At 67.6% G+C, this 19,987-nt stretch overlaps 3 protein-coding genes across 10 annotated transcripts; all 3 read right to left on the reverse strand.

The window, feature by feature from the left end:
- Positions 1 to 134: 134 nt before the first annotated feature.
- Positions 135 to 4,468, reverse strand: PIGS (phosphatidylinositol glycan anchor biosynthesis class S). Its single transcript, XM_074594338.1, has 12 exons — positions 4,356 to 4,468; positions 4,114 to 4,253; positions 3,932 to 4,043; positions 3,354 to 3,443; positions 3,100 to 3,191; positions 2,746 to 2,944; positions 2,273 to 2,415; positions 2,057 to 2,171; positions 1,663 to 1,808; positions 1,444 to 1,544; positions 873 to 1,083; positions 135 to 725 (listed from the first exon to the last, which is right to left on the reverse strand). Exons 1-12 carry the CDS (start codon positions 4,390 to 4,392, stop codon positions 450 to 452), a joined length of 1,662 nt encoding a protein of 553 aa, XP_074450439.1. The 5' UTR covers positions 4,393 to 4,468; the 3' UTR covers positions 135 to 449.
- A 418-nt stretch (positions 4,469 to 4,886) lies between these two features.
- ALDOC (aldolase, fructose-bisphosphate C) lies at positions 4,887 to 9,538 on the reverse strand. 8 transcript variants are annotated; one of them, XM_074594343.1, is made up of 10 exons: positions 9,357 to 9,536; positions 8,716 to 8,771; positions 7,768 to 7,890; positions 7,475 to 7,686; positions 7,329 to 7,383; positions 7,096 to 7,256; positions 6,512 to 6,595; positions 6,249 to 6,423; positions 5,969 to 6,168; positions 4,887 to 5,398 (listed from the first exon to the last, which is right to left on the reverse strand). In XM_074594343.1, exons 3-10 carry the CDS (start codon positions 7,877 to 7,879, stop codon positions 5,303 to 5,305), a joined length of 1,095 nt encoding a protein of 364 aa, XP_074450444.1. In that variant the 5' UTR covers positions 7,880 to 7,890; positions 8,716 to 8,771; positions 9,357 to 9,536; the 3' UTR covers positions 4,887 to 5,302. The 8 variants fall into 8 exon arrangements, with proteins under 8 accessions (XP_074450444.1, XP_074450440.1, XP_074450445.1 ...); XM_074594339.1 differs by having other exon boundaries at positions 8,716 to 8,787; positions 9,357 to 9,397; XM_074594344.1 differs by having other exon boundaries at positions 9,324 to 9,361.
- Positions 9,539 to 10,639: 1,101 nt separating this feature from the next.
- SPAG5 (sperm associated antigen 5) lies at positions 10,640 to 19,529 on the reverse strand. Its single transcript, XM_074594578.1, has 24 exons — positions 19,465 to 19,529; positions 19,051 to 19,152; positions 17,149 to 18,809; positions 16,868 to 17,060; positions 16,428 to 16,547; positions 16,204 to 16,296; positions 15,945 to 16,079; positions 15,530 to 15,649; positions 15,182 to 15,274; positions 14,842 to 14,976; positions 14,607 to 14,700; positions 14,436 to 14,529; positions 14,252 to 14,333; positions 13,672 to 13,805; positions 13,202 to 13,367; positions 12,863 to 13,034; positions 12,481 to 12,552; positions 12,204 to 12,327; positions 11,827 to 11,938; positions 11,515 to 11,595; positions 11,284 to 11,427; positions 11,081 to 11,155; positions 10,894 to 10,974; positions 10,640 to 10,816 (listed from the first exon to the last, which is right to left on the reverse strand). Exons 1-24 carry the CDS (start codon positions 19,486 to 19,488, stop codon positions 10,703 to 10,705), a joined length of 4,221 nt encoding a protein of 1,406 aa, XP_074450679.1. The 5' UTR covers positions 19,489 to 19,529; the 3' UTR covers positions 10,640 to 10,702.
- Positions 19,530 to 19,987: the final 458 nt, after the last annotated feature.

Consider the following 19,987-nt stretch of genomic DNA (forward strand, 5'->3'; position numbering starts at 1 on the left):
ATTCCCCAAGTGCTTTGGGCTAAATACACGTGGGACATAAAGCAATGGGAGGGGAGATGCAGGGGCAGGGAAGCCAGGCGAGACGAAGGCAACAGGCACCCACAGAGGGCTAATGAAGAGGAGGGTCACACAGCCCCACACCAGGCCCCCGCACAACGGGAGGTTTTTCTTTATTCATACAGCAGCTTGTTCTGAACACAGTGCAGGGCCGGGGGAGCCCCCTCCCTCCTCTCGGCTCTCAGCCCTCTCGGAGGGCTCAGGACCCAGATTGAGAACATCTCCCCCGCTCAAAGCGGCCTCTCTTCCCACTCCTGTGTCTTTGGCCACGGCAGACCCAGGCCGGGAACGGCCCTGACACAGTCCTGGAGGACCTTCTTGGGCCATGGGTCCATGACAACACACTGCATAAGGTGGAGATAGTCCCAAGACAGGCCACCATCACGCTGGGCTCAGTCCACCTTGGTGGGCTCCTTCTTACGCTGCCTGGTCTCCCGGACGATCTTGGCCAAGGAGAGGAGAATGGGGACGGCCATGGGCAGGAAGAGCGGGATGTAGATGGCAAATTTCTGGTCATCAGGGAAGTAGAGGAGATGGAGGAGAGACGGGTCAAAGAAGGCCCGCTCCGAGGAGGTGACTGCCTCCTTGCTGGCCTGGAAAGCTGAGTGCAGGTGGCCCACGGCCAGCTCGGCCACAGCGCTCTGTGCTGAGGCCACTGCTCGGTACACCTGCGTGGGAACAACACCGAGGGTCAGTCCCTGGCCAGGGAAGACCACAGGAACAAGCCTGGGGGCCTCGCTCACAACCAGGCCTGGGCAACGCCACACCAGCGAGAGCTCATGGTCTGCACAGAGACAGCAACACCACAGCCCTACCTCAGAAGCAACGTCATCTTTGATGACAATGTTCCCAATCTTGTCCAGGAGCTGGGCCAGCGAGGTCAAGGTGGTGGACACAGTGGCAATGTTCTCCACGGTGTGCGCCCAGAGCAGGCGGTCCAGCTCCCAGTCAGCCAGCCCCTCGTTCCCTGGGCTCTCCAGCAGGAACTCGGGGGGCAGCTCCTCCCGAGATAACCCAAACAGTAACCTGGGAGTAGAGGGGAAGGTCCCAGCCCACACCACAAGCCTGCGGTCCCACGTCTGCTCCCCACTCTCCCCCTTCCCTGCTGCGTTCAGTCTTGGCAGGGGTCAACCCACGCCTGATGGCCTCCTGCATAGGAGGCAGGACACGACAAGCCTCCCACCCCAGGAGATGCACCAGCAACCCTGGCCAGAGAGCACTGCTGGCTGGCGGTCAGCACCTTGAAGACCACAAAAAGCCACGTTCAGCCTCCCAGAGCCCACGGAGGACTAAGTTGCACGGATAGGGCCTGCTCTGACCCCATCAATTTCCACATGCACCAGGAGAGCACACGGAGGCCCAGGGAGGGAAGAGCCACATCCTCACCGGAGCTGGGCCAGGAAAACCTCCATCACTCGCACCATGTCCACCTCCACGTGCAGCGGGAGGGAGGCTTGGGGGGAAGCAGGGGCTTCAACGTTGTAAACCTGCAGGAGAGCATCGGTGAGGCACAGAGCCCTGGGGCTGGCAAGGCCACCAGCACTCGCTAGGGATGTGGAGCCACTGCCTTGTCTGAGCTCTGCCAGCACCCTCACGGCTCCGTACCATGATGCCGCCCCAGCGAGGGCTGTGGAAGGCGTTGGTGCTCACTGGGGCTCCGTCCTTGTCCTGGATGTAGAGAGGAGAGTGGGAACGCTCTGGCACGTACAGCAGGAAGTTCAGCACAGGGTAGAGCGAGGCAGCGCTGGAGCCTGCAGCAGGACAGAGTCAGAGAAGACCCCTGCCTGGCAGGGACAGCGAGAGCAGACCGCCCACACGCAGCACTAGGGCAGAGCCCAGCCCTGCTCCTCCTTCCACAGCGAGTTCTGAGCGGAACTGCCAGCCCAGCAGGTCTCAGTCACCCTCAGTCCCATCCAGGGCACGGCCATAGGCACGGCTGTCCCCACTCCCTCCGCAGAGCCTGGTCCCATGGGAGCCAGGTCAGGAGCACAGTGCTCACCCAGCCGGGCCTCCACAGGGTTGATGACGTGCGGGAGGCTGTGGGCGCTCAGGAGAAAGCTGGAGGACTCCTTGTCAAAGCGTGGTGTCACTCCTAGGACAGCATAGTACAGGATCTGCAGGTACACAACAAAGACGTTGCTGGCAGAGAAGCACGTCCCGGAGCACCCGGGATGGCCAGGGCTGGGCTCTCCCCATCGCCTCTCCCAGCCCTCACCTGCGAGTCAACAGAGAAGTTGGCCACCAAGCTCAGTTTGTCCAGGACAGGCTGCACGTAGCGGTTCACGGCATCCTCGATGTCCCAGTCCACGGCGTGGGACTTGGGGTCGGGGTTCAGCAGGCTGAAGGTGATCTCGTACCCTGCCGAGGACCCACAGCCTGTGAGGCGCTGGCACGGCCACTGCCTGTTGATGCCGAGGTCGGGCATGTGGCGATGACAGAGCTCTCAAGAGCAGCATGACGTGACCCCCTCCTCCCTGACCCTCCCCGACGCGGGGTCGTGCATCAGTGCCCCATCACGCAGCGATCGCAGCATGGATCCCAGCCCAAAGCAATGACCGAGGGCAAAGGCAAGACCCTGGGGTCTGTGACCCCAGAAGACATCCAGGGATGCTCCAGCTACAGCGGGAACAGCGTCTCCCCCAGAGTCTTCCCCAGGTCAGGGAACAGGGCTGGCACACACGTCCGTACCCAGGCTGGATTTCAAGTGCCGCCGGGCGTCAGGGCCGAGCTGGCCGTCGGGCACGCGGTCCGAGAGGGCAGCGGTGATAGAGCTGACCGTGAATGACATCACCTGCGTGAGCTGCTGGAGGCGGGCGCGGAGGGCGGCCAGGCCCCCCCCAGCCCTCACCAGGGCGCTGCGGTGCTTCCCCACGTAGACGCTGATGCCCTGGGGAAGGGGCAGGGGTGAGCGCCAGCTCCCACCAACACACCCGAGAACAGCACGGTGGCACCTGTGACAGCCTGGGGACAGAGGCCTCCCCCCAGGGCACCTCTGAGGGGTGAAGTATGCCGAGGCTGGCACCGCAGGGTGCTGCTCCTTACCTGAGGCAAGAGAGAGGAGGTTTCAGGGACCACATACAAGGTCAGAGAGCCCAACGAGGCGTCCTGCAGCGGGTGCAGAGCAGCATCAGCCTCTGGGGAAAGATGGAGGCGTTAGCAGGGTTGGGAGTTTCACTCCAATCCCCGACCTGCCCTGAGACACTGCAAAGCCAAGTCCTCGGCTCAACCAGCCTCAGAAAGAAGGGCCTGCTGCCCCACAGAGCTCCGCCAGCCACCGCGATCCCTCCTCTCGGTACCTCGGGCAGTAGCCGCCTCCAGCGCTGCCTCCTCCTGAGCCGTGGTGCTGCGATAGATCGTCTCGTAACGGGTCGTGACGGTGGTTCTCACTGCCGGGGGAGAAAGCCTGAGTGAAGCCACGAATCCCAGCCCTTCGTAGGAGCCAGGTGCTAAGAGGGACAAGGCACAGCCCCAGGGGGACACATGGCACAAGATCCTTTGGGTGCCACCTCTAATCTCAGCTGACTGACCCACCGCAACACGTGGCCGCAGCTGGTCCGTGCTGGCAAGCAGGACAGCCCCACGCCAGCCAGGGCACATCCCACCCTCCAAGGGCTGCCATCAGCCCTGTCCCCAGGGAGAGGAGCCAGTCTCTTCCCTGTGGCACCCTGGGGACCTTGCTGTCCCCACTGCTCCCCTGTTCTGCCAGCTCAGGACGGGATGAGGCTGGCGGACCACGGGTGCAGGGGGCTCCGAGCTGATGGCTAGCGCTAGCCTCCCGCGGACAGAAGCTGCGGGCACGCAGGGACACCCTGGGGAAGGACGAGGCGACCCGGGAGGAACACACGGGTTGGGGGCAGCCGGCGGGGTCTCTCACGGTTCACGGGAATCTCCATCTCCTGCACGTCCCTGAAGGGCAGCGGCCTCGGCAGGTCCCCGGGCACCGACCCCGGGGCGAAGACCACGGCGACGGGCACGGCCAGCTGGAACTGAGCAGAGGCGTCAGCCCGGGCACCCGAGCCCGGGGACCCGCCGCCCCGGCCCCTTCCCGGCGCTCACCGGCAGCTGTCCCAGCCCCTCGATGTCCCCGTAGGGCAGGGCGGCGCGATAGGTCTCGGTCGTCCTCCACCACAGCGGCAGCCCCAGCACCACGGCGATGGCGGCGAAGGACAGGGCGGCCCGCCGGCCCCGCGCCCGCTCTGCGGGGACAGCGCTCAGCACCGGACCGGCCCACCGGGACCGGGCACCCGGCGACAGGGGCTGGGGAGGGAAGGGGACCGACCCCCGGGCACCGCCGGTACCTGCTTCATCCGCCACTATCGCCGCCGCCGCCGCCATCTTCACTTCCCGCACCAGCCGGGGAGGGCGGGGCCTGCGCCCAGCCCAACCAGTCAGAGCTCTCCGTCCTCACGACAGCCAATAGGCGTGGAGGCCGGAGGGCGACGGCGCAGACGGGCGGGGAGCAGCACCAATCAGAGCGCGGTACCCGCCCTGAGGAGGCGGGCTTTGGCCGCATGGCCTCTACGAGCGCCGCGGAGGGACAGGCGGTGCCTGTGCAGCGCCGAGCACCAAGGCCGGGAAAGGGGGCTGGAAACGGGGGGCGAGAGGGAGAACGGAGGCCCCTCACCCGACATATGGCCCATAGGCAGAGCCCAGCCACCCCTCCGGGCTCCCAGCACCCCACAATGGGTGTGGGTGGGCTGAGACCAGGCGCAGCTCATTGCATGGGTGAGCACAAGAGGCTGCGGGAGGTGCCCAGACCCGGCAGAGGGACGGGGCAGCCCGGCATGGGTCAGTGCACAGTCCCCAGCGGCGAGGGAGGAGGCGGCACAGCGCTGTCTCTACCGTTTATTCGTTGTTAGGCTATTTGGTACACGGGGTGCACACGGCAAACACAACACAGGCGCCCCAAGGGCGGCAGCGACCGGGACTGCGAAGCTACGGCAGGGCAGGGGCACCCCCAGGCCTCCCCTCCTGCCCCCCACGTGGCCAGGGCTCCCCCCCAAAATGCTCTGGCCGGAGCCCCCCGCCAAAGGGGCAGCCGGGTGGCTTCCTGCGGGGGCTGGGTAACCCAGGCCCCCCATTTTATCTGCAGAGGTGGCGGCGTGGGGCCGGCCCGCGGGGCGCGCTCCCCTTCCCCTCCCCGCGTGGCGGCTCCCCTGGGTGGCTGGGGTGGAAGCGGGGTGTGAGCAGTGGCGGGAAGGGGGCCGGGGCGGGGGCCGGGGCCGGTGGGGTGCCCGGCCGGGGCTCAGTACGCATGGTTGGCCACGTAGAGGGACTGCCCGGCGGCCCCCGAGTCGTCCCCGCTGCCCTCGTACTTGCCCAGCGCCGCCAGCCCGTTCACCTGCAGGGAAAGGAAATGTCAGCGGCCCCCAGCCCCCATGGGGTACGGCCACTGGCGTCCCCCAGTCCCTGGGGACACGGCCTTCAGGGTCCCCCAGCCCATGAGGTCACGGTCCTCGGTGTCCTTGCAACAACACAGCCCTTGGCATCCCCCTCCCATGGAGACAGAGCCTTCCATGTTTCCCACCTCGCTGGGCACAACCCTTGGTGTCCCCCATCACCCCACGGGACGTGGCCTTTGGCATCCCTCTTCCCACAGGGACAGAGCCCTCGATGTCCCATGTCACCCTAGGGGACCCAACCCACAGGAACTTGGCCCTGAGCCCCTCCCTGCCCCGTGGGGACGTAGCCCCAGCTGTCTCCCATGGAGACGGTACTGTGTCCCCTCCATGGGGACCATGGTCCTTGGCATCCCTTGGTGTCTCCTGTCACCCCGTGGGACATGGGCCTCAACATCCCCTACCCCTATCGGTGTATCCCCTCCCATGGGGACACGGTCCTTGGTGTCCCCATCATCCCCATTGGGACACAGCCCCCGGCACCCCTCTCTCACGGGGGCCATCCCCATCACCTCTGCGCGCTTGACGAACTCCTCGGTGGCGGCGGTGGCATTGTCCTGCTGCCCGCGCCAGGCGCTGAGCGCTGACGCCTGCAGCGCCCGCCCGTAGGAGAAGGTGAGGGCCCATGGCCGCATCAGTGGGCACGTGTTGATGGCGTTGAGGTTGATGGAAGCCTCCTCCTCACTCTGACCCCCAGAGAGGAAGGTGACACCTGCAGAGAGCGGGGTTATGGCACCAGGGGGGCCACAGGGCGTTCTCCTCCTGGTCCCCACCACGTCCTGGTGCCAGTACCTGGCACGGCTGGGGGCACGGTGCGGCGCAGGGCAGTAACAGTGGCCATGGCGATCTCCTCAGGGCTGTACTTGGTGGGGCAGGAGTGCCCGGGGGTCACCATGTTGGGTTTCAGCAGGGTCCCCTCCAGGTAGACGTGGTGGTCGCTCAGTGCCTTGTAGACAGCTGCCAGCACCTGGGGAGGACGGGCAGCGTGGAGTCCCCTGGCACAGCATGGCTCAGCGTGGCACGGTGCCCGCCCTGCTGCCCACTCCACTGCTCACCTTCTCAGTCACGTACTGGCACCGCTTGAGGTCATGGTCACCATCGGGCAGGATCTCTGGCTCCACAATGGGCACAATACCGTTCTGCAAACACCAGGCAGATGCCATCACGGGGACGTCCCTGGACATCCCCCTGGCCCCATGGCAATGTGGGGCCAATGCCTGGACCTGGGGGGCGATGCTCAGCCCCGAGGTCCAATGTCCACCCTTGCTGGTGATGCCCATTCCAGTGGGGTGATGCCTGGCCCCATGGGGTGACGCCCAACCTAGGAAGGTCCGTTCTTGGCCCCACAGAGCAATGCCCATGTTTGCAGGGTGATGCCCAGCCCCACGTAGCGATGGCCCTATGGTTGATGCCCACCCTATGGGGCAATGCCTGGTCCTGGGGGTCAATGATCATCCACGTGACATGTCACCTAGCCCTTGGGTTGATGCCCAGCCCCATGGGGTGATACCCAGGCACAGGGTCAATGCTGAGCTCCATGGATCTGTGCCCATCCCTGTGGGGCAAGCCCCTTAAGTCAACACCCATCGTATGGGTCAATGCCCATCCCGTGGGGTGACGCCCGGCCACAGGAACGTACCTGCTGGCAGATGCTGGCATAGCGGGCCAGGACGTTGGCATTCTCCATGATAGCGAGCGCGGAGGGGGTGTTGTCGCTGATCTTCAGCACGCAGCGCCACTTGGCGAAGTCGGCTCCATCCTTCTTGTACTGGGCACAGCGCTCCGACAGCCCATCCAGACCTGCCGGGGCAGGGCGTCAGCCCTGCAGCCCCGAACCCCGCAGCCCCCCATCCCTCTGCCTGCTCCACCTACCCTGCGTGGTGGTCTCCCCATCTGTCCCGGCCAGCGGCACAACACCCTTGTCCACCTGCGGAGAGAAGGGGAAGGCGGCGCTGAGCCCCACCAGCACTCTCCAAGCACCCTCAGCACCCCACAAACCCGCCAGACACCCCTCACACCTTGATGCCCACAACGATGCCCTTGTCCTTGATCATCTGGACGAAGGGGGTGCCGTCATCAGCCTTCTGGTACATGGTCTCGTGGAAGAAAATGACGCCCCCGATGCATTTCTTCACCCGGCTGTCGGCGCTGAAGAGGATCTGGCGGTACAGCCGGCGGTTCTCCTCCGTGTTCTCCACCCCAATCTGGTTGAGGCGCTTCGCCATGCTCCCTGCGGGCACCCAGCACCCTCATCAGCCTCAGCCGGGGTGGGGGAAAAAGGGTGGCGGGACAGATTCTCCCCCACACTGACCTACAGACTCATCGGCGGCCAAGATGCCCTTGCCCGGGGCCACGATACGCAGCGCGATGTCCGACAGCTCCTTCTTCTGCTCGGCCGTCAGCGCGGGGTATTGGTGCGTCATGGTGGCGGTGGCTGCGAGCAGACGGGGGCTGAGTCACGCGCCGGCGGGGTGGCCCCCCCATCCGCCACGCGCCCGTATCCTGCGGGGACCGGGGACCCCCACGGGGCTGGGATCCCGGCCCTGCCGGTCACCGGGGCCGGGGAAGGGGGTGGGGGGTGGTCCATAAGCAGGCAGCTGCCCTCACCCCGGGACAGGCAGGGCCTCGTGGAGGATGCCGGGGAGCTCCCAGCCATTTTGCTGCCTGCTCGCCCGCCCCCAGCCCAGCCATCTTGAGGGAGCGCAGCTCCGCGGGGGGACGGGGCAGGGAACGGGGGCCGGGGCGGGGGGGACCGGGGATGGAGATACCCCGCGGCCGGGGACAGCCCGGGTGGGAGAAAGGCGGGGGATGGCGATCGCCCGGGGATGGGGATACTGGGGGGGGTGGAAATACCCCGGGAATGGCGCTACCTGGGGAGGGAGAGACCCCCGCGGCGGCACAACCGGGGCTGGGGGTACCCGGGGGCGGAGGTACCGTGGGGCCGGCGCCGCCGCGGATGCCCCGGGGAGCCCGTGCTCGCCCCCGGGCGGCGATCCCCCCGCCGGCACCGCCTGGGCTCGGGCTGCGCCAGCGCAGGGGGGGTTCTCCAGGCTTCCCCACCCCCCCGGCACCCCCATGCCCGGGGCTCCCTCTGCCCCGGAGCCCCCCAGCCCTGCCCGACCCCCGGCATGCCGGCGGCGCCGCACGGAGACACACCGGAGCCCCGGCGGGGATGCTGGCTCCCGTTGCCGGGGTCCATCGGTTGCACCCCCGGCCGGCCCAACCGCGTCCCCCCCCGACCCCCCCGGCTCCCCCTTACCGTGCAGGGCGGGCGCGGACTGCGGGCTGCGAGCTCCGGTCCCGCGGTAAATGGGGCTGCGGTGCCGCAGAGCTACGTGACCGGCGGGGCGGCACCCGGTAAGACCGGCCCCCCCGGCCCGCTCCGCCCCCCCCGCCGCCGCCGCACGCACCGCCTGACACCCCCCCCCCCACACACCCCCCCCGGCGGCAACCCCTGCCGCTAGTGGGGACCACAGGGTGACGACCTGGGACCCCGCTGTGCCGCCCCTTTGCAACCCCCCTACTAATGGTGGGGACCCCTCTGTGCCCCCCACAACCCCGGCCAAGGGCTCAACTGAGTCACCCCCCCATCGTGGGCAGGGACCCCCGTGCCACCCAGGCACCCCTCTGTGCCACCCCAGTGCCATCCCCTGGTGCTGCTGGAGACCCCTCTGTGCCACGGACCCTGCTGTGCCGTCCCTGGCTGTGGGTAGGGACACCCCCTGCCACCCCCTTGCCGCTGCTGGGGACCCCGCTGTGCCACCCTGTTGCTGCTGCAAACTAGACAGGGACCTTCCCCTCACCAACTCTGGGCCAGGGACCCCCCTGTGCCACCCTCAGGCTGGGGACCCCACCACGCCACCCCACCACTTGCTGCGCCAGGGTCCCCAGCCGCGTCACCTCTGCTTCCAAGGACCAAGCCCCAGCAGCGCAGAGCTCCAGACTCTTGGGACAGGGTGGGGGCTCCCGCAGGAGACCGATCCCCCCCCTCAAAAAGCCGCCCTGAGCCGGCGCGGGGACAATAGCGGTGTCCCCGCTCACCCCACGGGGCCGGCTGCCAGGGCCGTGCTCCGATGAATCCCCGCCGTAAAAGGAGGGCTCAGCCGCCCCGCATGGCCCCAATCCAGGGAGGGGAACGCATCCCCCCCCCGCATCCCAGAGCCGGGCACAGCCTGGGGGCCCCCACTGCCAGCCCCTCGTCTCGGGGGGCCACATCTGACCCCCTGCCAGCAGGGTGACAGCCACAGCAGGGAGAGAAGCGATGCCAGGGAGCAGCAAGGGCTGCTTCCCCACGAGCCACCCACGCACCCGGTAAATAGAGGCGCAATCCCAAACACCTCCATTTCCTGGGTGCGGGGGTAAATAAAGGTGCCAGCACCCTGGGTGTCACAGCACCCGCCCCACACAGGGTGGCGATGCTGGGGCAGAGGGCAGGGGAAGGTGATTTACGCACACCCCCCACCTCCCGGCAGAAGAAACAGGCCATTAAAAACCAGAGCACTTGTTTGAACGCTGCTATTTTGGGCCATGCTGGGGGAGGGAGGTGCCGCATGGCCCCCATGACAGCAGGGAGCATCCTTGGGGTGGGGAACGCCAGGAGGGGGATCCCGCAGGAGATGCCCTAGCGGGGAAGGAGGGAGGTAAGTCTGGAGCTGTGCTGGGAGCATGGGTGGCCCTGAGGGAGCCCCCCCCCCCCCATCCCCGATGCAGCAGCGGGTGCCAAGGGGGGGTTGGGAGCAGGAGCTGGCGGAGCTCCCGGTGCCTGGCAGACAGAGCTCGCTGCGACCCAGGGGATGCTGGATGCCGGATCCGCGCTGGGAGGGGAACCATCCCCACGCAACAGGCGTGTGACCCCCAGCCCCGTGATTGGGGGGGGGGGACGGGGGGCAGGATCTAGCCTCCGATACCAGCCGCAGGAGGGAATCTAGGGCAGGAGGAGGAGCGGGGGGACCCAGGGAGGGAAGCTAGGTCAGCCCCGGGTGCTGCCAGGGCCGCAGGGTGGGAGCCTGGGGAACGCGGCGCCTTATTGAGAGCAAGCAGGGTGTGGGGGGGTGGTATGCGTATCCCCCCCGCCAAGGAGGAGAGGCCTGAGGGTGGCAGGGAGCTGTGGAGGCGGCGCAGGCTGGAGAAGTTGTCCCCACCCAGGGCACCAGAAGCTTCCTCCGTGCAGGCACCTGGCAGGGTGAAATGCCAACAAAACTTTATTCAATACATAATTACAGCATTAAGAACAGGAAGGTTTCAGGCTATAGCGGCTCGGCCGCTTCCTTGCTGCCGCTGCCCAGCTTCAGGCCCAAGTACCGCAGCAGGCTGGGGAGCTCCTGGCAGCCCGCTGCCACCTCAGGGACAGCCGACAGGACCTGGGGACGAGAGCAGCGTTAGTGCCAGGGCTACACAGTCACAGCAAGGGGTGAGAGCTATGAACCACAAACCTCACCTCCTTCATCTTCTCCTGCATCTCCTCGTGGGTCCTCAGCATTTTCTGAGCCTGCTGGAGCCTCAGCTCCAGCCCTCGGACCTGCAGTGGGAGATGTCTGTCAGGAACCTGCCCCAAAATTGGGCAGGGAGGTGTCTGGGAGTGGGGGGGGACTAGAGCCAGGGTAGGTCCTCGGGGCTCCCCGTACCTGCTCCTGGTACTTGTCAGAGAGCAGCAGGTTCTCATCCTCTTTCTCCAAGAGCAGCAGCCGCAGTTTGTCCACCTGCAAAAAGAGCGAGCCTTGGGGTGGGAGGCTCTCCCCTGCCATCCCGCTGGTCTCGAGAGGTCCCCTGTCCACAGAGGGGTGGTGATACGAGGAGCCCGCAGCCCTGGCAGCCCCCCCCGCCTCACCTCCTGCCGCAGCAGGACTCGCTCCTGGACGTAGGTAGCGTCCACCTTGGGCTCCTGCCCCCGCATCTCCTCCCACAGCACCTTGGCCTCCGTCTCCGCGCGCTGGAGCGAGCGCTTCAGCTGGGAGACCTCTCCCTTCAGCCGCTGCGGGGGGGAGAAAGGAGATGCTGAGAGGGGTCCCATGGCTGGCACCCCCCAGGCATGCAGCCCGGCCAGGCCCCCATCACACACCGTGACTTCCCCACTCTTATCGATGAGTTGCAGCATCTTCTCTTCCTGCTGTTTCACCACGTCCTGCAGCTCCTTCTCGTTCTGCAGGGGCGGGGGGAAGAAGTGGTGTCAGACAGCGCCCGGCCCTGGCCACCCCCAGGACCTCAGGGTGGAGCGGGTTTTCTCATGTTTGAGAAGGTCAGACGAGCCAGGAGCACCCATGGGGCATCACCGGAGCCGGTCACCCAGATTCCTCCGTGTCCTAGATCAGCGCCTGTCCCAGTTCGGCTCTGCCCTGGGGTGAGTGCTGGCCCACTTCTGGCACCGGCTCACCTCTAGCTTGCCCCTCAGCGCCTTGTTCAGCTTGGCGATGGTGGCAGCCTGGGCATCCATCTTCTCCTGGCTCTCGGCTGTCACCGTCTCCAGCTGGAGCTGCAGGTTGGAGCTGGGAGAGCACAGTGGGGCTGAGCCGGTGGGGAACATGGTGCCCAGCACCAAACCCCATCCTGGGCATCCCACCAGCCCTGTGGTAGGAGAGACCAACCCACCAGCCCCACCAGCTGGAAAAAGCCCTTCTAGCCATGGCAGGAGAGGTCTAACCCAGAGCTGGGACAAGAGGCAGATCCCAGACAGGTTGCCCGCAGGAGATACAATGCCCAGGAGAGTGGTGCCCCTGCCCAGCCCTCGACACGAGCCCCTGCTGAACTCACATCTCTCTCTGCAGCGCCTTGAACTCGCTCTGCTCCAGCTCCTGGATGCGGGAACTCAGCATGGTGAGGTTGGAGACCACGGCTCTCAGCTCCTTGACGCTCTCCAGCAGACCTTCCTCGGGCTCTGCAGGCAGGGCAGGGGCTCGTGAGCGGCATGGAGGGAACGTCAACCCCAGGGGACGCAGAGCCAAGCAGGAAGGCATGGCTGCTCGTCCCCTGGTGCGGGCAGCCCTGCAGCTTCAGAGCAGGCTCCAGGGCAGGGTGACAGCCCCAGTACCTATTGGTTTTGGCGTAGAGGCAGGTTTGTCCTTGGTAAATGCACTCCCACCTCCGGCGGCTTCATCAACATCTGCAAGATGAGAGGGCAGAGGCCCCGCTGTGCCCAGCCCTGCATGCCCCAGGGAACAAGACCAGAGCTCACCCACGCACCCGTCCGCCCCAGGGAGCTCAGAGATAAGACCCCAGCTGCTCACAGGACCCGCGACCCAGCCCACGGCTGCCACACGGGAACAACTGGGGAATCCACAGGGAAGGGCATGGGAATGGCACTGGGATCTCCTCCTCTCCAGCTCCGATGCACATCCCCAGCGTGGGAGGGAGCAATCCCCATCCCCACACAGGGACCCCCCCCAGCACCCAGCCAGCGGGTGCCTCCTCACCTCTCCACGACACCGCTTTCAGGACGCTGCCCACGAAGGAGTCCCCGGCGCGGTACGGGGTACGGCACGCCGGCGTGCGGCACGCCGGGGTCCAGGCACGGCCGGGTGTCTGCCAGCTGGGTGTCCGTGGAGCCGGGGTCCAGGCTCTGCTTCTTGATGGGGCATCTTCATCCTTCAGGAGGGGAGGGAGAGCACAGCACCGGAGCGCGGCTTGCAACAGTTCTGCACTGCCCCAGCGAGTTGGGGGGGTCTCAAAGCCACACAATGGAGAGTCACAGGGGTCTGGTTCCCCCGCCCCGGGCCACCTTCTTGTCATTGACCCTGGGGCAGGGCTCCTACCTCCTCTTGCAGAGCGGCCTTGAGGCAGTCGGCGAGCTCCTGCAGCCGCATCTTGCTCTCTATGATGTCTGTGGAGCACCAGGAGACTTTGTCCCTCTTGAGTTGCAAGTCGTGGAGCTTGGCCTTGGTGCTCTCCAGCTCCTGGCTGAGGGCAGCCTCCTCTTCCCTGTGGGATGGCATCAGCCTCAGTGGGAGCCTTCCCCCTCCTCGGCATGGCATGGGGACATTTCACATGCTTGCCTCCCACTGTGACACAGGGCGGGTGCAAACCCCAGAGATTTAGGCACCTTCACCCAAGATGGGGTCTGCTGGGCTTCCCCATAACCCCTTCCACCTGCCTGGGCAACCACGCTGGGCTGGGCAGCAGCCACTGGAGCCCCGTCCCCACTGTGTGTCCCCCACCCCCCCAGGAGGAGCTCAATTTCCCAAAATAGAGGGTTTCAAGCAGAGATGGTGAGCAGGGTCGGTACCGCAGGCGCTGGTGGAAGCCCATCAGCTCCTCGTACTGCAGGCTGCGCTCCTGCAGGGCGGCCAGTGAGGACTTCTGCCTGGCCTCCAGCTCCAGCAGCTGCGTGCGGGACATGCGGTTCTCCTGGTCGAGGAACTGCAAGAGTCAGGAGGAGGGGGTTGACACAGTCATGAGCGGCCAGAGACCCAAGGGGGCCCATTGGGACCCCCAACATGGTCCCTCCCACACCTCGGGGTGCTGTTTCCAATAAGGGACAGCTTTGCCCCTAACAGACCAACCCCTGGAGAAGAGTGGTTTACCAGGGACACCAGACAGGCTTGGGGACAGCACCATGGCTGCAGCCGGGGGAATTATCCCAGAGAGCTGTTATCCCCGCCCCACACCCCCCCTCCGACCCAGGAATCCCTGCCGGGCAGGATGGAGAGCAGCGCTTACGTGCAGGATTGTCAACCGCCCCCACCGCACTCATCCCCCACCGCGGGAGGGCTAATCCTGCTCCTGGCCGGCCGCCAGCGATGCCGCCAGGCCATGACGGGGACCGGCAGCGCGTGACAGCGCGGGCAGGGTCAGGCAGCTCCTACCTCCCTGCACTCGGTCGCCTCCCGCAGCTCCTGGAAGAGCCCGTTGCACTCCTGCTGCAGGGCGTCCCTCTGCTGCGCCAGCCTGCCGGGACGGGACGGGGTCAGGGGGTGCCGCGGGGTGGCAGGGGGTGGCTATGGGGAAGAGAGGGGGGACCAATGCCCTGCCCCAAGGGCTCAGACCCACCGGGCCACCTCCTCCCACTGCTTCTCGTTCTCCTGCTGCAGCGTATCCCGCTCCTGCTCCACGCTGGCCAGTTTTGTCATCACGGAGCTCAGGTCTGCGAGGGGCAGAGCCATCAGCGTCGGAGGGGGACAGGACAGGGGCAGGTCCAGCCCCCATGTCACCCACCCCTACCTGTGCTGAGGCGCGAGTTGGCCACCGTCAGCTGCTCCAGTTGAGCCTCCGCATCCCGCAGGGCCACCGCGTTCTCCTCCAGCTGGCCGGATGCCTGCAGAGACACCGTGCCCACCGTGCTCTTCCCCATGGGGCGTTCCCACACCAAGGGGACCCCCACGCCTGGGGTCAGCCGGGCCGCAGGAGAGCACCCCGGCCACCCACAGGCACTGCTCAGCACAAGGCACCCCCCTACCTCCTCCTTGGCTTGAAGAGCTTCCTCCGCTTGTTGCCTCATGGCATCCCGCTCCTCTAGGCAGCCCTGCAGCTTGCTGGGCACGTTCTCCAGCACAGCCCGGCACCGTGACACCAGGGTCCTCACCGCCTCCCGCTGCGAGGGGATACGGCACGGTCAGCCTCAGGGCCAGGGCAGCGCAGCCGTGATGGCTGGTGGTGGCATTGCCCCGTTGCGTGGCAAGGGACGGGGCTGGCAGCCAGGCTGCCCGCGGCACCCAGGGCACGAAGGGCTGCGGGGCAGGGGGAAGGGAGGGCGAGGGGCTGAGCCCACCGCCAGCCCCCAGCGGGACGCCCCTCACCTCCGCGTCCAGGGCTCTCCTTTCCTTCTCCATGTTTTCAAAGGTGACATCTATGAATTCCCGGAAAGACCGAGACTCGGCAGCCAGTGATGCCTGTGGGGCAGGAGAGACGGGTCAGCGCTGCCACGGTGGAAAAACCGCATTCCATGGCTGCGGAGGGAAGCGAGCACCAGCCCCGAGGCCGGATTTGTGGCAGCTTCCCAGCAGCGCCAAGAAACCTCTGGTGGACCCGAGCCCATGGCAGACCACTGCTCAGAGCATCACCCAAGCTCAGGATGTGGGGAGGTCCCTCCCAGCCCCCCAAAGACCCAGGTGGGAGGCAGCTGGAGGTGCCCACCCGCTCAGTACCTGCGCGTCGATGGCGTCTGCCAGCAGCGTGCCCAGCTCTCGCTGGGAGGCCAGGCTCTGGTCGCGGGCGCTGATCTGGGCACTGGCATGGGCACGGAAGGCCTCCAGGAAGCGATCTCCCTGCCGAGGGAAGGATGATGCTCCAGGCGTGGTGTCACAAGAGGGGCAATCCCAGGAGCCATCCCCACACGCTGCTGCTCCCGCTCCCAGCGGGACCCAGCCCGAGCCAAAATCCCATCCCGAGAGCTCCAGCCGCCCCAGGCAGCCACAAGCACTTCCAGGACCACATCGGGCTTTTCCCCTGGGATGCCAGAGAGATCTTCATGCCCTGGAGATGGGCAGATGCAGGATGCCCCACCAAAGGCATGGGGACAGCAGAGCCTGCCCCAACCGCCCCCACTGGCTGCCCCCCTACCTCCTCCTTGGCTCGGATGGCTTCGTCCGCTCGCTGCCTCATGGCATCCCGCTCCTCCAGGCAGCTCCGCAGCTTGCTGGGCACGCTCTCCAGTACAGCCCGGCACCGCGACACCAGAGTCCTCACCGCCTCCCGCTGCAAGGGGAGACAGTGCCGGGAGGCACCGGGTATAGCCGACAGCTGCCGTGTGTGCCGGCAGTGCCAGCATCGCCTGAAAACTGCGGGAGAGGAGGGCCAGCCTGGCTGCACGGGGTCTCACCTGCTGGGAGAGGGCTCCCTGCTCATCCTGCAACCTCTGAAAGGCGTCATCCGCGAGGCTCCGAAACAGGAGGCTCTGCCTGCTCCAGGCGCTCTGGGGAAGGGACAAGGGCACCGGCGCTCAGGCAGTGCTCCCGGAGCCGGCACAGGCAACGTCGGGCACATGTGTGCCCTGCCTGGCTGAGACCCGGCACACTCATCGCATGCCAGCCAGCTGAGACGCACCATCCCCGTGGCGGCCAGCTCCAGCTCTCGCCGCAGGTCCTGCTCCGCTCCCTGCTGCCGCTGCAGAGCCTCTGTTTTCTTCCACAGCTCGAGGTAGAGGTTGCGGTAGATCTCCTCCTCCTAAGGGCATCCGGGCAGAGCGGAGGGGGCTTCGCACCAGCCCGGCTCCACCCTGGGGTCCAGCGAGAGCCATTTGGCTGTGACACCTCCCATCCACCCCTACCCATGTGTGCCAGGGCTGTTTCCCCGCGCAAAGGGTTCAAATCCAGCAAAAATAGCGGGTTAAGCTGGGGACGTGATGCCCCAGCAGCCCTGCTTTACTTCTGCTCCGCCGGGCTGCGCTGCAGCCGGAGCCACCGTCCTGCCGGCAGCACGTGGGCACTGTCACAGCACCGAGGCCACACAGAACTGGGTGGCATCGCCCCGGTGAGGACTCTTACCGCTTTGGGGTGGGTGACATCCGTCTGCGTGAGCGCATCCCTCTGCTCAGCCGGTCCCACGCCGGGCAGCAGGCGCTGGCTCTCCTGCCAGTCGCGCAGCCGGAGGGAGAGGGCTTCCATGATGATGAGGGTGCTCTCCAGCCGCCCCTCCAGCTCTGCCCGCGGCAGGGACTTCAGCTGCTCACGGGGACAGCTGGGGACAGAGAGAGGGGGGGGCTTGGGGAAGGGATGGCCCGTGGGTGCCACAGCCTCATCCAGGGGGGGCATGTCCCCACACTTACTGCCAGAGCAGGGAGTCCGTTTCGGCAGCGCTGTCCTTGGCGCAGGGGGGGCCGCGCACAGATGTGTTCGTGCTCCTCTCCCGCAGGTCCCGGGGGGTCATGAAGGTGCCAGCGACCGCAGTGGGCATGGGGGTGACGCTGGTGCCGGCCACCGTGGTGGACACCGGGGTGACGCTGGTGCCGGCCACCGCGGTGGACACCGGGGTGACGCTGGTGCCGGCGTCCCGCCGCGGGGCGGGCAGGGGCAGGCTGTGCCGCAGGGACTCCAGCAGGGACGAGGCATTGAGGCTCTTCTCCAGCCACACCAGCGGCAACACCCAGGACACAGCACCCGGGGCCACCTCGGGCGAGGGGACGGGGGTGGCCGTTGCCTCCAATCCATCATGCTCAGACCTATCTGCCTCGCTGGGAGGGGGCCCGGGGGGGTCCTGCTCTGGGGGGGCGGAGGCTGGGGACTGGGTACCCTCAGGGGTGTCCTGGCAAGGTGAGGGACCCGAACTCCCATCTCCAGCCGAGGGCTCGGTAGCCACGGGGCTGCAGGAGAGGTCGGTGGGCACCATGCGCCAGCCGTGGAAGGGAGCTTCCTGCGGGGTGGAGCTGGTGCCGGGGGGGCCTGGGGTGCAGGAGGCCGGGCTGGCACTGACAGGGGTCCCGGGGGTGCAGGGTGCTAGAGTGGTGCTGCCCAGGGAGTTTGGGGTGCAAGGCACTGAGCTGATGATGCCAGGGGGGACGGGGGAGGCGCTGCCGGGGGGCTCGGGGGTGCACGGCCCCAGGATGGAGCTACACATCAGGGCTGGCATGGTGCTGCCGGGGGGCTCCGGGGGGCTGGGCCCCGGGATGGGGTTGCACAGGGGAGCCGGCATGGTATTGCTGGGGGGCTCTGGTGTGCGCGGTCCTGGGATAGAGCTACATGTGGGGGCTGGCACGGGGCTGCTGGGGGGCTCCAGGCTGCTGGACCCCAGGACGGGACTGCACAGGGGGGCTGGCACGGTGCTGCCGGGGGGCTCTGGGGAGCTGGACCCCACGATGGGGCTGCACAGGGGGGCTGGCACGCTGTTGCTGGGGGGCTCTGGGGTGCATGGCTCCAGGACAGAGCTACATATAGGGGCTGGCATGGTGCTGCTAGGGGGCTCTGGGGGGCTGGGGCTGCACATGGGGGCTGGTATGGTGCTGCCGGGGGGCTCTGAGGGGCTGGGCCCTGGAAGGGGGCTGCACAGTGGGGCTGGCACGGTGCTGCCGGGGGGCTCCAGGGTGGGGCTGCACAGGGGGGCTGGCACAGTGTTGCTGGGGGCCTCTGGTGTGTACGGCCCCGGGACAGAGCTACATATAGGGGCTGGCACAACGTTGCCGGGGGGCTCTGGGGTGCCAGGTCCTGGGCTGGGGGTGCACAGGGGGGGCGGCACAGCGCTGCCAGGGGGCTCTGGGGGGCTGGACCTTGGAGTGGAACTACCAGGGGGCTCCAGGCTGGTGCTGCTGGGGGGCTGCAGGGCACCGGGCACCAAACTGGGATTGCCGAGGGGCTCGGGGGCACCAGGCTTCAGGGTGGGAGTCGTGGGGGTCTCGGAGGCGCTGGGCCCCCAGGTTGTAGTCCTGGGGGGCCACGGGATGGTGCTGCTGGGGGGCCCCCGGGCGCAGGACACTGGGGTGGCACAGTCATGGTCCTACGGGACATTTAGGGGGGGTGGGAGGGTCAGGACTGCCCTTGCCCTGCCCCCCCAGCACCCCATAGCCGTTTCCCCCAGCCTCCCCACTTCCCCCACCCCAGTGCCTACACCTGTCCCCCCACTGCCCTGGAACCACCCCCCCCCCCTCCCAGTATACCCAGTTCCGGTACACCCCAGCATCCCTTCCTATTACTCCACGCACAACTCCCCCCCCGCGTCCCCCCATCCCCACACCGACCTTGAGCCGCAGGCGGCGGAGCAGGGGGGTGAGGCTTGTGCGCTCGGCGCCCGGCTGCAGCCGCAGCTCCTGCAGGGGGGTGCGCCGGGGCCGCTGCTGCGCCTGGGGGGCGAGGTGTGTGTTGGGGGGGAAGCACCGGGGGTCACCGACGGCACCACCGGCGGCGGCACGCACACCCCCCCCCCCCCCCCAAACACATCCACATGTACCAGGAGCGCTCCAGCCCGCCGCCCCCACAGCCACCCCGACACACCCGGGGCCGCCCCGCTGGGACACCCCCCCCCCCCCCCGCGACCCACGGGGCTCTTCGAGCCGCCCCACCGGGACGCGCAAACCGGCGTCCGTCCGTCCGTCGGTCCCTTCCCGCCCCCGCCCACCCCGTGCCGAGCCCCCCCGGCGCCGGGCTGCACTCACGGCCGGGGTCCGTGCGGCCCGCATGGCCCGGTCCCGGGCCCGGTCCCACTCTTGGCTCCGGTCCCGGTCTGGCCCCGCCCTTCCCCGCGCGCTGCCGCCACCGCCCGTTTGAAAACCAGGCGCCGCTGCGATTGGCTGCTCAGTGGCACGCGTCACCCTCCACGGGGGCGGTGGTTAGAGGCGGGGCCGCGGCCGATTGGTGGGCGGGAGGGAGTGGGCGGGGCCTCACACGCGGCCCCGCCCCAACGGCGCTGTGCAGCGCCGAGCACCGCGGGGCGGGGGGGGATAACGGGGAAGGGCCCAGCTGCCCCCGCACACGGGGGGCTCCCCCGCGCCGGTACCGAGGGAACCAGCCCCCCGCGCCCGCCCAGACCCAAGGGGGGGGGGAGAAACGCCAGCTCCGCACACACCCCCCCCGGGGTCCTATTTCCCACCCCCCCCGGGGTCCCGCTCCCCTCCCCGGGGGTCCCGCAGGGGTCAGGGCAGCCCCCGCAACGGTGCCCGCGGCTCTGGGGTTTATTGC

Source organism: Larus michahellis, chromosome 7 (assembly GCF_964199755.1).
Source record: "Larus michahellis chromosome 7, bLarMic1.1, whole genome shotgun sequence".
Classification (NCBI taxonomy): Eukaryota; Metazoa; Chordata; class Aves; order Charadriiformes; family Laridae; genus Larus; species Larus michahellis.